General features: G+C 42.4%; 1 protein-coding gene across 4 annotated transcripts; it reads right to left on the bottom strand.

The window, feature by feature from the left end:
* Window positions 1-1,086: 1,086 nt before the first annotated feature.
* Window positions 1,087-15,626, bottom strand: ZSCAN9 (zinc finger and SCAN domain containing 9). Of its 4 annotated transcripts, none has more exons than XM_059938153.1 (6): window positions 15,546-15,626; window positions 13,416-13,905; window positions 13,086-13,233; window positions 10,297-10,395; window positions 8,447-9,110; window positions 1,087-1,352 (listed from the first exon to the last, which is right to left on the bottom strand). In XM_059938153.1, exons 2-5 carry the CDS (start codon window positions 13,830-13,832, stop codon window positions 8,494-8,496), a joined length of 1,281 nt encoding a protein of 426 aa, XP_059794136.1. In that variant the 5' UTR covers window positions 13,833-13,905; window positions 15,546-15,626; the 3' UTR covers window positions 1,087-1,352; window positions 8,447-8,493. The 4 variants fall into 4 exon arrangements, with proteins under 4 accessions (XP_059794136.1, XP_059794137.1, XP_059794135.1 ...); XM_059938154.1 differs by lacking the exon at window positions 1,087-1,352 and adding an exon at window positions 5,152-5,216; XM_059938152.1 differs by lacking the exon at window positions 1,087-1,352 and adding an exon at window positions 5,227-7,430.
* Window positions 15,627-17,385: the final 1,759 nt, after the last annotated feature.

Genomic DNA, 17,385 nt, shown 5'->3' with positions numbered 1-17,385 from the left:
TGTTTGATATTTGTTCTTTGTTCTGACAAGATATGAAACTGTGGTTCAGGCATCCAAAACGGAACCGGGTAACCACTGTGCATGTGGTTTCAGAAATGTTCCTGCGTCACTGAGAACCTGAATTTTCTGAACTGTATCAAACTCAAGGACACTACCAGCTATTCTCAAAACAATATCTGCTAGTAGCTGCCAGCTGCAACCTTATGGTCTCAAGGTCTCCCCTTGTAACTATGTAACCCATTTTGGACCCCAACCAACCCTTGCTTAGCAAGCACCCTTACTTCTTGCCAGCTCCAATCCTAATTCTTTTATTTATTTATTTGGCTGTGTCAGGTCTTAGTTGTGGCATGTGGGATCTTCCGTTGTGGCGCACGTGCAGGCTCAGTAGTTGCAGCACACAGGCTCTCTAGTTGTGGCGCATGGGCTCTAGAGCACATGGGCTTAGTTGCCCTGTGGCATGTGGGATCTTAGTTCCCCAACCAGGGATCGAACCCATGTCCCCTGCATTGTAAGGCAGATTCTTAAACACTGGACCACCAGGGAAGTCCCCTCCAATCCTAATCCTTGACAATTTGTGTACAAATTGTTTTTTGCTTACCTAAGCCCCCGCCCCCCATTTTGTAGTCTGACAGAACACAATTCAAGTGCTTCTTGAATCCATGTCTCTTGGGTTACAGTCCTCAGTTTGGCTCGAATGAAACTCTTTTCTATTATTATTATAGACTGTTTATTGATTATTGCATTGATGAAAGGGATGTTGTGAGCATTAAGGTGAGTTTTTGTGTAAAGTGCTTAGAACAATGCCTGGCCTATAATAAATTAGGCCTACCCTAAAATGGAAGCCCCGAGATTCCTTTGAACCAGGCAGGATTAGATTTTAAGCCAGAAATGACTGCAAAGTTATTTTGGTGGACCAAGATGTCAGTAAGTCCCCTTTCTACCCATGGAATACAAGTTTGATAGAAGTTTATTAAATGGAAGAATACCATGCTGATACCTTCCTGAGTTTTTTTGGTTTTTTAAAATAAATTTATTTATTTATTTATTTATTTTTGGCTGTGTTGGGTCTTCGTTTCTGTGCGAGGGCTTTCTCTAGTTGTGGCAAGCGGGGGCCACTCTTCATCGCGGTGCGCGGGCTTCTCACTGTCACGGCCTCTCTTGTTGCGGAGCACAGGCTCCAGACGCGTAGGCTCAGTAATTGTGGCTCACGGGCCCAGTTGCTCCACGGCATGTGGGATCCTACCAGACCAGGGCTCGAAGCCGTGTCCCCTGCATCGGCAGGCAGACTCTCAACCACTGCGCCACCAGGGAAGCCCCCTTCCTGAGTTTTTATTCCTTAGTTTTCATTCCCTCTGCAGTTCAAAGGATAACAAAGAGATAAAACTTAAGAAAATGAGAGATGTCAAGGCTGTTACAAAGGAAAACTACTAGAAAATATTCTTCTCTTGATGAGCTGCCACAGGAGGTACAGGGCATTGCCATGAAGTACTGGCAAAATAAGTGAAACTGAATCTAGTTTCTAGATCCTAATGCCTTTGTATAGGTGAGATACAGAAGCAAGTTAAGCAGTTTTCAAACACCTCAGCACATTAGGATCATTGGGGAGCTTTTAAAACATCCTGATACCTTGGCTGAAACCGAAATCAATTAAATCAGAATGTCAGAGGGTGGGACTCAGGCATGAATGACTTTAAATATTTCCTAGGTGATTCCAGTATGCAGTTGAGTTTGAGAATTAATGAGTTAAATGATACTTAAAAGAAGTAATCAACCAAATCCAGAATGTGGGACATTCTATATTCTATAGAACAGAAGATTCAGGTTCTTCAACAAATAAATGGCATCTTTCAAAAAGGCAGGGGAGAAAGGGGAGCTGTCATAGATTAAAAGAGACTGAATAGATGTACCAACCAAATGCAACGGTAAACCTTATTTGGGCCCTAATCAGACCAAAACAACTGTAAAATGGCATATTTGAGACAACTGGGAAAACTATAACACAATGACATTAAGGAATCACTACCAATTTAGTTGCCATAATGATACTATGTTTATGTTAAGAAAAAAGTCCTCATTTGTCAGAAATTCATACTGAAATTTGTACTTGTGGGTGAACTGATATAATGTCTAGATTTGCTTTGAAATACTCAGAAAGAAACAGAGAAAGAAAGAAAATGGTGCAAAGATGAGAGTTGTTGAAGTTGCATGACAGGCAGAGGGGGGTTCATTGTAATATTCTCTTTACACTTATATATGTTTGAAATTTTCCATAGTAATTTTCTTTTAAATTAAACAAAATCCTACCTTCCTTCCTGAACAATTCCATCCAAAAGCCTTTAGGTAGGGCCAAGGGAAGTGGGAGAGGAGGTGGCAGCCCAGCCCAGGGTGAGTTCGGAGCCCCAGTGAGTGAGAAGAGTGTTCAGAGGGGTGAAGGGAGGAAGCTACAGCAGGAGAATTTACACTGAAATATTACAACTACCTACTCCACAGACCCCATTCACGTTTCACCAATGTAAGATCTGAGGTCTGAGCCCATGAGAGGAGCAAGACGACATGGGGAAATTGATTACACGCAGGAAGGATTAATCAATTAAGTAAATATACAAGATACTGGGAGCCAGATTCCTCATGTCAGAAAAGGAGTTACAAACCTGAAAAAGAGAAAGGCCGAAATGAATCCTGTGGTGTTGGATTGGAACTGAAGGTATTAGCGTGAACTCAAGTCCCAATATCTACAGTTACTTATAGAAATAAATATAGATGTAGGCATGTAGGTGTATATGTGTATATACAGTATTTGATAAATAGCACTGCAATGTTTTGATATAAATGGAAAAAAAAAAATTTGGTTGACAAATAACAAATTACTTCCAGTTGTTTAAAGACTTAAAAGTCAAAAAGCAAAACTTTCACACTTTTAGAAAAAAATTGGAAGCATTTTTTTATGCTCTTGAATAAATCAAACTGCACAAAATGTGAAGGAAAAATTTAGTAAATTTGACATCATTAAAATTTAAAACTACATCAAAAGATACAGGAAACAAGCAGAAACTACAGACAGAAGACTGACAAAAGATATTTGCAAGCCATATGATCAACAAGGATCAGTATCCAGACTATACAGAGAGCATTAACAAATAAGAAAAAAGCCAACAATCAAACAGAATAATTGATAAGAACTATACACAGGCAATTCATAGATGTGGAATCTGGAATGACCAACAAACATAAGCAAAGATCCTTAACCTCATTATCTACTAAGAGGAAACAAATTTTAAGCCATTTCATATCCGTACCTCAGCAAAATTTTGCAGAGCTTCAATAATATTTGCTAGTAAGAATGTGAAAATTTTTGAACCCTTGTACACAGCTGATGGGTGTGTAAGCCGGTATGCTCATCTTTAAAAGCAATGTCAGGGACTTCCCTGGTGGTCCAGTGGTTAAGACTCTGTGCTCCCTATGCCGGGGGCATGGGTTTGATCCCTGATCAGGGAACTAAGATCCCACATGGCACAGCCAAAAAAAAAAAAAGCAATGTCAGTATATACTGTATAGTAAAGTTGAAAATGATATACACATGGACTTAACAGCTTTAAATTATTTAACCTGTAGGAGTCTTGTACATGAACAATAATGTTAATTGAGTCACTCTTCTGAGCCAGACACTGTTTTAGATATTCAGGATACAACAGTAACAATAAAAGGACAAAGATTTCTGCCCTCATGGAGTTTATATTCCAGTGGGGATTGACAAAAAAATAAACTATGAGAAGAATAAATACATAAATTTTAATAGGACGTCACGAGCACACTGTTTAAAAAAAAAGGAATAAAAGAACAAAACAGAATTAGGACAAGACCCTGGTCATTTTTTTACCAGTCTATTCCTCAAGATTGTTTATGTAGCTGGTAATCTTGGAAGATGAGATAACATATCCCAGTGGTCAATTACCAGGCTTACTTACTGCTTGTTATAAAAGCTGAGGATTTCCTAAATTCAGGCTTCCCTGGATGCAACATAGGCATGTTGTGTGTATAGCATCCACCTGAGCCCATCATGTCACCTCCTTGGGACTTGGGGGCAAGGGCAACTGATGCAAATACGATGATCTCATGCTGTTTGCTATCTATGAATAACAAGTGTTAGGCTTGCTATCTATAAGAAATGGGCTGGGAAAAAAAGAAAAAAAGTAAAAAAAAGATCAGGGCCTTATATCCTGGACCCATGCAACAAGACATGTAGGAGCACAAAAGGCCCAAGGAGGACTGTCATGCCTAAGGTTTTTGAGAATTGGAGAAGAATAACAATTACAAGGACTTTGAAATAGTATGGCTATTTGGGGGTGGGGAGGTGGGCGGGCATCGATGCATTGGCGAAACACAATGAAATTCTGAAGGCAAAATGTGAAAGGCATTGGGCCTCCTTGGAATCATATAAAATCCTTTGTTTCTGACCCAGGAACTCGTATTTTATGCCAGATTCCATGAAACAATCACAGGCTAAGTTAATTAGCTTGTTACTAGAGTAAAATGAAATCCCAGACCCCTAAAATCTGAGAAAATATGTCCAACAGTCTTTGTCGATGTCCTTTTGCATGTATTTGTTCTTGGGTCAAAGACTCTGGTTATACATACACATCTATCTCATGATTTGGAGCATTACTTATGAATTTTCCTTAGACATATATTCCCTTTCAGTATTACAGTGATAAAGCTTTGCATGCATAATGCTTTTTTAATAATTCTAATTCCCTCAAGATATATACATATATTGGTATAGGAGGCCAGCACTCACTCTAGACACATTTTAACTCTTGCACTGCTTTTACCTCTTGAGGAACAGTCACCTTGCTACCAGACAAAATTAAAGGTATTATGGCTAATTTGTAGACTCTTTAAAAATATTTTAGTTTAACTCCTCCCCATGGTCACTTTTAAAGACCCCCTAGAAACTAAAAGATTCACTTCTGTGCTGAAACACAGAGAAATTTAGGGACTGCTCAAGTTCCCCATCTAATTAGTAGCAAAATTAGCACTAGAAGCTTTGTTACCCAGAGCTTCAGTTATCCAGTAAGATTTCTACCCACTTATATTATTTCTCATGAACAGTACCCCTCACCTACATTATTCATCAGCTGTTGTACAGGTAACAGTGGTGACTCTCCTGGCTTGGGTAGTCCACAGTCCCATGAATAAGACTGGAATTTCAGTCATACCTAAGGAAACAGATTCAGGAAAGTAAATAATAGAAGTGGAGGAAGTTGGAAAGTGGCAAATGACACCAAGCACTTGGTTAGGTACTGTCACTGTGAAAGGCTACAGCATGAGCTGTGATGAAAGCCAGCCTTTGATGTGATCTCAAAGAGAAGTCTAGTATATTCCTTCTCTCTCCATTTCTCTACCTTGCTCCCAAGGGGATTGGGCAAACCTGGAAACACTGCCCTAGATACCTGCATTTTCTCTATGAGTCAAAGAAAGTTTCCTAAGGGTGAACAGAATGTAGAAGACATCTAGAATTTCCCAAATTGTGAGTTGAGTTCTGAGTTAACTTCTTGCTATATGAGCTTCAGAGAATCTCCTGGTTACAGCCTTCATCTAGCTCATCTGATAGTAATACCTTTCTGTTCAACCATTAGTTCTATACCTTAAAAGTGCCCCCAGAGCATTGGCCTCTGATGCATTGGGTATCATCTTGTTAAATATTCAAGGGTAGGATGACCAGCAACTGGTCCGAGTGTGAGGATGTCATGCAGAATGTGAAGAGGAGGTGGTGACTGTGCTGGAGGATCTGGAGAGAGAACTTGGTGAACCAGGAGAGCAGATGAAAAGGTTGATGTGGGACTGTGTGTGTGTGTGTGTGTGTGTGTGTGTGTGTGTGTATGATACAAAACGAAAGTGTGTGAATCAGGGCTCTTTCTGAATAGGCTCCACCACGCCTATTTCTTGTCATTCCACCACCCCTCCAGAAGTGGTTCTCAACTTCACTTAGTTCTCCAACCCTTTTGAAAATATGATGGACACTATGGGTCCTCAGTGTATTAAAATTAACCACTACCATAGTAATGCCCGTTTGAATCTAAATGTTCTTAATTACTCATAGGTCCCAGCTGATCCTCTCGGGAAGGAAGTGGGAAAGAAGGAGTTGTTCTGTCTCCAAACAGATCAGGAATCCCTGAAATTTCACCTCTGGTCCCATAAGCCACATCCCCTTTAAGAGGCTGGTGAGGGGAAAGGGTGCCTCTGGGGGCTCACCTTTTCTAGAAAGCCTCAGCTGACTTCAGTGGGAGGTGAGCCACTCTGCAGAAGTGAGAGTTTCAGGTAGTCAAATGGACAAGTATGGATTTTTGGTTTTTTAACACATGTTTTTTCTGGTTACACACATTTTTTTAAAAATTGATTGAATGCTAAATTTGTAATTACTCCTTAGTTTATAAGGACAGAGAGACCAGAATCACATGGTAAATAAAAGCATCTCCTGAATTGATTCTCTTTAAACTGTAATTTAAGAAAAATCTTGACTCCATTTTTGATGTTTGATCACTGACAGCTTTCAACCTCCATCTTCCCCTTCCCTTCTGCCCCACATCTGGGCGAATTTATAAGAAATCCCAGTGCCTCCTCACTTGGCACCTGAAGGAGGTTCAAGCTATGCAAGCCCTTATCTATTTGTGCAATGAGAACTATTTCCTGGACCCATCCCCTAACCACAATAAAAACCAGGGCCACTAGCTCTCACTCTCCTTATGCTACTCAAGCCAGTTCTGGACCAGCTTGGGTGCTGCCCTGCTATCCCCAGAGAGTTCCATGATGAGAGTAATAAATTTTTCATACATTCTTGTGTGTGTGCATGGCATCATCCCTAGTAACTGGGAAGGGGGGTCCATACCACCTCTGTAGGATCGTCGCATTCACAGTTCAAAGATATGTAACAGAATGTGAAAGGGCCGTATAATCCCCCATCCACCCTAGTTACCATGTTGACAGTTTGTTGCATATTTTCCCTGCACAGTCAAATCTTGACACATCCATAACCATTCTGTACCATTCTGGATAAGTTCCTATGCCCATCTTCAGTCCTTTTACCGACTGATGTCCACTGTCTGAACTTTTCCTTCCTTTCTTCATCCCACGTACATGTTCTCTGTCTTTCTGGCCACTGTTTCTTCTTTTGGCCCCTGGCACCACAGATTTTATCTTTCTCATGCCCTTCTCATATTATTCCCTCTTCATATACTTTTCAGATATACACAAACTTCCTACTCTTGCATTTCATTTGGAAGATTTTCTCCCTTACAACAGGTCCCTTCTTTTCACTGGATTATTGTTTCAGATGGAAAGGTCAGGACTGATAAAGGATAGCAGTTCCAAAGAAAATACAGAGTTATACGGGAAGGTATGTAGAACACTGAGTGGGAGCATTCACCAGGATCCTAAGTGTGAAAAAAACAATGGACATGAGATCAGATCAGAACATCAGCAGACAACTCCAGACCTAAGCAAAGCAACAGAAGGGAAAAACTCAGGAGATTTAATACGGTAGTTTTTAAAGCATCTTATGGATGATGATCCAACGCTCTGATGTCTTGTACTCAGAATACCGATGACTTTTTGTAACACTGAAGATGTGATGGGAAAGCACTAAGGGAATTTCAGGTGACTAAGCTTAAATGAGGAAATCTGAGAATACCAGTATGAAGCATGACACTGTAAACAGATTGGAATTTGGAGTCAAAAGCCAAGGGTTTAACTAAGAAGACCCGATGTGAGATGTTAACATTAGAGGAAGCTGGGTGAATGGTATACGAGCACTCTATCTATCTTTGCAACTTTGTTATAAGTCTAAAATTATTCCATAATTTAAATTTACTAAAAATAGAAGTCCAGGGTTTAAGCCTTGGTGCTGAGGCTTGGGGTTTTGTGAATCTTCAATTCCTCATCTGTAAAACAGGATAATGATAATACTCATTTCCCTGTGTGGTTGTTGTGAGGACCAACTGTGGTTAAGTAAGTGGAAGCACTCTGAAAAACAGCGACGCATCCAGCCAGTGCTGGTCACTATCCCAGGGGAGCATCACGCAGGTGTCAGAGGGAAGCAGTAGGCACAAAAGGTGTTTACTATGCAGGTACTAGTCACGGGGAACGCCAAAGACCCATTTACTGTAAAACATCAGCAGAGCTCTACGTGATCTTTAGGGATTAAACACAGATACAGATCTTCCTGGCATGTTGGCTATAGCAGTGCCATTTATTACATTATTAGAAAAGTTTAGCAGCCATCTCAAAGAGAATAAATAAGAGAGATGGGGGTAGTAAGAAACAGGAAGGCGCAAAGGAACCAAAGGGAAAGTAGCAGCTTCAAAAACCCAAACCTGCCTCTTTGAATGTCCCCAGACCAAAATACATTTAGTGGAGACAGTAAGAAAGGTGTTTTCTAGTCTCAACCTACCCTGCACGACTTGGCCAGTGATCTGGAAAACTTGCACACAGCTTGGATTAGACCAGCTCAGCCACCACATGGATCTTCTGATGGCGGATAAGGTTGCAATGGCGATTAAAGCTTTTCCCACATTTGTTGCAATGGTGAGGTCGTTCCCCTGTGTGGCTTCTCTGATGCTCGATGAGAAATGAACGCCGACCGTAGCTCTTGCTGCACTGGCTGCATTGATAGGGCTTTTCTCCCTTGTGGATTCTCTGATGCTGGATGAGACCGGCACTCTGACTGAAGGCCTTCCCACACTCCTTACAGTGGTACCGTTTCTGAATATTGTGGATTCCTCGGTGATTAAAAAGACCCGAACTCCGACTGAAGGTTTTCCCACACTCATTACATTCGTAGGGTCTTTCTCCAGTGTGAACTCTTTGATGTCGAACGAGACCTGAGCTCTGAGCAAAGCTCTTCCCACATTCTTCACATCTGTGTGGTCCAGCTCCTAAGGGGTTTCCCCAGTGCCTCTCTACCCCACCCTTGCGGTCATCAACTTCTCTGTGTCGCGGATCCTGCTGTGATATCTCCCAGGTCTGTCCGTAAGACATTTTCCCATGTGGTTCCACTCTCTCAGGACAGTCTTTCCTTAGCATCAACTCTCTGTCCTCAGTCTTGGTCATTCCATCTGAAACAAAAAAGACCAGGTAAATGTCACTTGTTCCCTGAGCCTAGTGACAGGAGGGTCACTATGTGCACAGAAATGCAAGGTGCTTCTATCCTGATGTCACTCTATGTCATAGAGTAGGAGGAGGTTAGAAGCAGAAGGGCCAGTGTGTTAACACTTTCCTCTAGGTAATGAGGGAGGTTTGCCCTCTTTGGCGAAATGCAGCTCGGTCCACCCCAACATGGATGGGGCCTGGAGAGAATTTTTTTTATACTTCTTCATGGGAAGAGAAGGGTCAGGATCAGAGTGGCTTCTTTGGAGTCTTCCCTGAGAACTCCCTCCCCTCTGTGAGGTAGGGAGCCTCCAAGTGACCCTTTCCAAGGAAACTGACCTCATGTATACATTCATTCATTCAGTCATTTATGGAACAAGCGTTGAGCTTCTCCTATTCTAGGTGCTTCAGGCAGTATTTTATGTTTCTAATCCATAACCATCCCGGGTGCATCCCCAGCACAAAGCCTTTGCTCTAGCACCTCTCTCTTTCTGGAAAGCTCAGACCTCAGATAACAGCAAGCCTCACTCTCTCACTTCCTTCAAGTTTTTGCTCAATTCTCACCTTAATTCTTCTATTTAAAACTACAATCTGTGTGCCCCATCCATAGCAGTCATAATCCCCCTTAGGCAGTTCTATTTGTGCTTCATTCCATAACGCCACCTCCTAACATATCATCTCCTTATTTATATGCTTATTGTCTCCCCCTTGCTACAATCTCATCGCCACGGAAACAGGATCTTTCTGGTTTATTCCCTGAGAAGCAAGCTTGGCACATAGTGGCTGCTCAATAAATATTTGCTGAATGAATAAAAGAGAAAGGACTGAAATCAGTGCTACTACTATGGCCTCAATTGACTAGCCCAGGGACCAGCGCTGAGGCAAAGGCTGCCTGTAGGACTGGTTCATGTTGGACAGTGTCCAACCAACCCAATTAGACCCTCTCTGCTTGGAGGAGTTGAAGGTGAGAATGGAAACAAACAGACCCAAACTGTCTAAATGCTAGAGAGCAGCTGCTGTGGAATTCTTAGGGTTCCCCAGGTGTGATTCCCACTTTGCAACCCAGAAAAGCCCAAGGAAAATTGCCCCCAACCCCCTCCTTTAGCCAACATCTGGCTTTTTCTCCCACATCTAACTGCACTGTCCCTCACACACCTGAACAGGTACCTCTTAGGACTCCTCTGGGGTGAGACCATGGTTCTTCTCCTCCTTTTAGCTGGGAGATGACAACAGGTTTGCAAAACAGAAATGTGCCTGCAGAGAAGAAATGGGCCACAAGTGAGATCAGTACTGCTGCCCAAACTTCACATTTACATCTGAAATGCACAAAGGAACTGAGTAGAATATAAAAACGAAGACATTTCTCACCTTTTAATAATTATCATTTATACAGCCTTCCATGACTTACAAAGCACTTTCACATACATTATCAAACGAATTCACCACAAACCCCCCGATGCTATTATCCCACTTCTTTAAAGAACCAGGGGAAAAAAAAAAAAGAAATAGGAAAAAAATAAAAAGGAAGACAGACATATAGCTAGACAGACTCTATATTTAGAAAAAAGTCTGGAAAATATACAGCAATTTGACAAGAGTGGTTACTCCTGGGGAGTTGGACTTAGAGAACTTTTACTTTTTACTATGTAAACTTATGCATTATTTGGATTTTTTTTTACTATCACTATGAATTCTAAACGAAATTCAAACTCGGTGATATAAAGTAACATTAAATGTTGCTTGGCTAAAAAACAAAACAGCTGGAACTTGGATTTGGTCCTTTTAATCCCAAACACTTACTATGTTGCTTTACAAAATAAGCTTGTCCTAAATGTGTAACACACACCTGCATTGATAGTCCTATAGGGAGAATTCTCTGATCTGTAGGTGCCCTCTGGATACTCTCCTGTAGCCACTGTAGATGCTTAATAAATATTTGTTGAATGAATGAATGAATGACTAGATGGATGGATGGGGGAATAGACGTACTCAGATGTACCCTGGAAGAAGTGTTCTCAGCAGGGTTCTAGGTGCAGTTTAGAAAGTAGAAGAAGGGAGAAAATAGATAGAAAATGAAAAATCCAAGTTCATGGGGAGAGGAGGAAGAAAGTAGCAAAGGAACTGACTGGAAAGATGCTCATAAAGGGGGAAAATGAAAACAGAAAGAATTTTAATAAGATGAAGTCATGGGAGTCAAAGGAAGGTCTGCAGTGTGCACAGAATTTACTCATCAATATAATTTTAATTTAAATCAAGAGATGTGTTCCAAAACCCATGATAACTGTATGATTGGTAGGACAAATGAAATAAATAGAAGCAGGATGCAGAGCGGCAAGAAAAGCTGTGACTTTGATACATATGGAGGTAATGTGAAAATGAAAACAGGAAACCTCTGCTGTAGATGGGTTACCAGAAGGGTAACAAAAAGTCAGAAAGAGGCTGTGATGTTATGTGTGGGAAATTAGACAGAATTTGGAGCCAACTGCTGCAGGGAGAGCTAGAATGGGAAGGCAGCTGACTCAGCCCCAAGTGCCCACTACTATACCCACTGGTGCCCAGTACTGACACCACTAAGGAGATTGCATACAAGGAAATGGCAAAGTCTATTCCATTGGATTTTCTCATCCAGTCTGCCACCTAGTAAGCATATCTCATATCTTCTGACTGCAAATGTAAACCCAAACTGACAAGGGTGGCACTGGTAATTTCTGATAAGAACAGTTACTATATATTAAGAATAATGCGTGCCAAGTGTTTTTCACAAATTGTTTGTATTCAATGCTCACAACAACCTTCTGAGGTACATCTTTGTTATAGACTGAACTGTGTCATCCCCACCCCAAATTCATATGTTGAAGCCCTTTTTTGTTTATTTATTTATTTAATTTTGGCTGCATTGGGTGTTCGATGCTGCACTCGGGTTTCTCTAGTTGCGGCGAGCGGGGCCTACTCTTCGTTGCGGTGCGCAGGCTTCTCATTGCAGTGGCTTCTCTTGTTGTGGAGCACGGGCTCTAGGTGTGTGGGCTCAGTAGTTGTGGCTCGCGGGCTCTAGAGTGCAGGCTCAGTAGTTGTGGCACACGGGCTTAGTTGCTCCGCGGCATGTGGGATCTTCCCAGACCAGGGCTCGAACCCATGTCTCCTGCATTGGCAGGAGGATTCTTAACCACTGCACCACCAGGGAAGCCCTGAAGCCTTGTTTTTGGAGATAAGGTCTTTAGGGAGATAATTAAGGTAATTAAAGGTGGGGCCATAATCCAACAGAACTGATGTCCTTAGAAGAAGAGGAAGAACTACCAGAGCACTCTCTGACTCTCTCTCTCCCTCTCTCCACAGGCACACGCAGAGAGGAATGCCCATGTGAGGACACAGCAAGAAGGTCACTCTCTACAATCCAGGAAGACAGGTCTCACCAGAAACCAACTCTGATGGCACTCTGATCTTCAATTTCTAGCCTCCAGAACTATGAGAAAAAAAACTTCTGTTGTTTAAGCCACCCAGTCTGTGATATTCTGTTACAGCAGCCTGAGCAGACTAAGACAATACTATTATTAACCCCATTTTGCAGATGAAGAAACCTTGATCAATCGGTTAAGTAACCTGCCCAGGTACAAGCAGCTTCCAAGAGGCAAAGCCATGATATGAACCGGTCTGTCAAACCTTGAAGCCCATTCTCTAAAGCTGTGCTCCACAGTGATTCCTAATGTCTTCCTAAAAGTCTTCCTGATGTACCATGTGCCAGGAGACAAGAGACCTTCCAGGATGGTACCCAGCAGAAGACTGCATGCAGGGGATCGGGACAAAGACAAGCACACTAGGCACTCGGAAGCACTGAACATTGCCGGTAAAGCGTCTTCTGACCCCCTGGTTTCCCAGCTCTGGTTTTTTGTTGGTTTGTACTTGACCAGGTGGGATATGTTCAACACCAGATAAATCCCGTCCCTCACCTGTCTTTCCGATACGGTGGGGCTCCTGAGCAGGGTCACATGTGAGCTGGGCCTCCTTAGGCTGGGACTGAAGGCCCAGTGACATCTGCTCTCCTAGAGACACTGTCTCTTTAGAGAGGACTTCTCGTCGGTGTCTGTAGGCTACTATCTAGAAATAAAGAGACAAGATTTGACTTCTGAAGAAATTAATTGTCTAAAGAAACATTTCCCAGAAAGAAGCAGAAAGCTGGGTCTTATTTAATCAGCAAAGTCAAGAGGATACAAAGCAGAGGACACAAGGGTCCTTGGTGACCTACATATACTCTTTCCCTGGTGAATCTCCCTTCCTACCTCGTGCTGTGGTTCATCGAGCTCTCTCTCCAGATCCTCCAGCAAAATCACTGCCTCTTCCCCACTCTCTGGACATTGCTCCTGCACCCAGCCCTGCACCTCCTTGGGCAGGATACACAGGAACTGCTCCAGCACCAGCAGGTCCAGAATCTGCTCCTTCGTGCTCACATGCGGCCTCAACCACTGGTAGCAAAGATCCCGGAGTCGGGTGAGAGCCTCCCTTGGTCCAGGGGTCTCTTGGTAGCAGAGCTGTCGAAAGCGCCTTCGGAAGATCTCCCTTGCCAGTGGATTATTGCGTTTCAGTCCGGATTCCTGCATTTGGAGGTGACTTTCTGCCTCTGCTTTCACTGTCAGTTCTTCCCAAACATCACGAGCTTGAACATCCAGGGATATAACCTCCTTGGAGTCTGTATTCATTTTGACCTTGAACAGCTTAAAAGGTACCCTCTAGCTGGAGCTATGTTTTAGAAACACCTTTGGAAGTTCCCCCCTAAGCAGTAAAAATCATTGTTTAGGTAGAAAAATGGCAATAGTTAATGATAAAAAAAACTGATAATATAAGCAACTGTCATACACCTAAAGCTCTTCACTGAAAGTAAAGTGACTTGGTGACCAAAGATGAGAATAGTGGAAAATATAAGGTCATAATGTACAAAAAGCATAGATTTTCAAGTTACCCAGACCTAGGTTTTATTCCAGTTCTAACTTTTACTAATTGTTCGACCTTGTGCCAATTTCTTATCTTGTTTCAATCTCAGTTTTTTAATGTGAAAAAGAAATAGCAATAATACCATACGGAGTTCACGGAGGAATTAAGGGCCATACAGATCACTCAGAATGGTTAAAAAGTTCAGACTCACTGTATAAAAATCAAATTAGAGAAAGAATAAATGGAAATATTGCTCTTGCCTTTAAAAATAATTTTTTTTAAATTAATTAATTTATTTGGCTGCGCCGGGTCTTATTTGCGGCACGGGGGATGATTTAGTTGGGGGGGGGGCGGGATCTAGTTGCCTGATCAGGGATAGAACCCCGGCCCCTTGCATTGGGAGCGTGGAGTCTTACCCACTGGACCACCAGGGAAGTCCCTGCTGTTCTCGTCTTTGACTAAATGAACTAAATTTTATTGAAATCTTTACTTGAGTTTTTAAAATTAATCTTCAAAACAACCATTAAGGCTGGTATCATTTTTACTAAATTTACAGAAAGGAAAGCTTAGGTCGACTGCAAGTCCTGTGAGCTTTCCACACTGCTCTGCTGCTTCCTAAGAGTAACAGCCAACACTGCACAACAGTCTACAACATGCTTTCAGATACAAGGCCATATTTAATCCTCACAATTACCCTCTGAGGTTTGATTACAATCACTATTTCACTAGATAAGAAATGGGGGCCAGGGGAAGTTAAGTAAGTTTCTTAAGGTCAAATTCTTTTTGCGGACAGTCCTAAGAATCCACAGAAGCCCAAGAGAAAAGTGTGCTCATATCCAGGCAGTGCCTGAGACCCTGGAGGACCGAGCGTCTCCAAAACGTCAGGAGTGCAGACCAGAAGCTGAATTCCAGCTTGACAGGCCCTGTGGCAGACAGCTAGGGAATCGCAATCCGGGGCTTAGGGGTGGGAGGGGAAGAGCAGGGAGGCCTGATTATGTACCTTTAATTTCTAGGCTCCCCAGGGATTTGTATGCACTCCAAGGTTTGAGAATCAATGAACTAAGGGAAAGGGAATCGGAAAATGTCACATTCTGCACTTGACAAGCAGTCCATTCAACGCCCCTTCATCTGCTTTTAGAACCAAAGAGTGAGAGTGTATATACACTGGCTCTCCACGAGGAAGGCTGCAAAAAGTCTTTACAAATTTGTCCTTAACTTCCTTGTCCCCGAGGATATTTCCCCAGACTCCAGGCGTTTCCTGCCCTGAGTCCTAATCCTGCTGCCATTATTCACCGCGGTGACCCCTCTCCGAGACCTCTCCCGCGTAACGTCCCCCCAGCCCGGGTGACGGATCGGCTCCAGGATCGCGGGGCACGACCACCGCCCCCTCCCCCCACTCCGCCCTCCCCGGGGCCGAGGCTCACTTTCTACACCCCTTTCTCAGCCACACCCACCCCACCCCGGTTCCCGGGCCGACTCACCGGACCTGGAAAAGGTGAGGAGGTTGGGGGCTCCCGCCCCGACATTGGGAGGAGCGCGCCGGGAACAATGGCCCTGCGGGGAAGACGCCAGCCCACCGCGGGGCCCACCGCGCACGGGCACTTCCGGCCGGTCTAGGATTCAGTGTCTCGTTTCCTACCTCCTGCGCGTGCCTCACCTGGAACCAGCTGCCAATTTCCTGGGCGTCCGGTTCGATTTCAACGGTGAATCACATAATTAGAATTCGTTACGTGTGTGAGCCCCAGATAGGTTTTAAACTGAAAACACAGATGAAGCACAAACCGTTAATTATTGAAAATGCTTATTTTTAACACATTTAAAAAATTAATACATTACCTATGACTTTTTAAAAGGCTCAGACAATGCCAAAATTAATAAAGTAAAAGGTGAAATCCCATCCTGTCCCTCCTAAGCCTCACTTCCCTGAGATAACCGCTGTCACCGTTAGCTTGGAATTTGCATGTATAATTCTCATCTCTGTCTCTGTCTCTCTCTCTCACACACGTTAGATAGATAGATGGATAGACAGGCATTGAGCTATTTTACATTTAGCTTTTCCCCCATCACTTATTTTAACGTTTTCACGTCATGTATCCCAGACATCTTTATCAGTCAGGCAGGTCTAACTCATTTAGTGGCTGCACAATCATAGTACATCAAGTACATGCCTGGCAATTTATTTGACCAGGCCCCTACATATTGATAGAGGTCTTCTTTCCTTCCTACCTTTCTTCCCTCCTTCTTTTGATTTGTTTTTTGATTTTTTTGTTTGTTTGTTTGTTTTGGTTTTATTTGTTTGTTTGTTTGCTACAAAGTTGTCTGGATTCTTAGTAGTAATATAAAATCAGTCCAAAACCTATTAAATTATCTTTATTAGTACCAAAGAGCATAATTATAAGTACTGTTTGTCATTCATTAATTTTATTATGCCAAACAGAATGGTGGTATTTCATAGATTAAACTATGTTTTGCTTTGTCTTAATGGAACCTCGTTGTTTATTTATTTTATCACAGTAATAAAAAAGCATCTTGCATGTTAATGGAGGTTCCATGATGCATTTTAACTCCAAAACTGTAGCTGTGTAAATTTCTTTAGTTGTTTTACGCAACCTAGCCACCTGAGGTCATTAAATAAACTCAAGCTTCATCCTTTACTTCAGCTTCTTCCAAATATCCAATAACTGTGTATTAAGAGCACCAGCATGAAGAAAACTTGCCCCCAATCCTGATCACTTTCTCCAGCATATCTCACTTGCAAAGCCCTCAGTACAACTTTCCTAAAAACTATAAAATGGGAGTAAATGCTCAACTTCACTTGGGCTTTAAATGTGTTATTCTCTTCCATTTTTGATGCCTATCTGTGACAAGTAAACACAGTTTTCATGCTCTCAAATATCTCACTAACAGTTAATTAGGCTCTTTAACTGGTTTATGTGTGCTTGTTAAGTAGGTCAACTATAGGACTCAGGCCGGTTAGACTCTAGGGTCAAGTGGACAGCACATTGGACTTCCTTGTGGTCCAGAGAAAGACTGGCTCCCACTTGTCTGTTTGGAGGAAGATTCCCCTATAGCAGTACCTTGATGAGTGTCTTGGTACAGAAGGGATTATTTTTAACTTAGAATTGGGACTTTCTACTCAAAATATTTAAAATGCCATTAGCTCAGAGACAAGAAGAAATGCTGACTACATGGCTTACTAAAAAGATTGAGGGTCACCTGAATCTGGAAACAGGTATATTGGGATACTGAGTCTACTGTGTGTTATGTCGTAAGCTCAAAAAGAGAAGGAGGAGAAAATGTTTTGGAGGATTGGTAACACAG

This window comes from Balaenoptera ricei, chromosome 11 (genome assembly GCF_028023285.1).
Source record: "Balaenoptera ricei isolate mBalRic1 chromosome 11, mBalRic1.hap2, whole genome shotgun sequence".
Classification (NCBI taxonomy): domain Eukaryota; kingdom Metazoa; phylum Chordata; class Mammalia; order Artiodactyla; family Balaenopteridae; genus Balaenoptera; species Balaenoptera ricei.
This window is presented reverse-complemented; position numbering and strand designations above follow the sequence as displayed.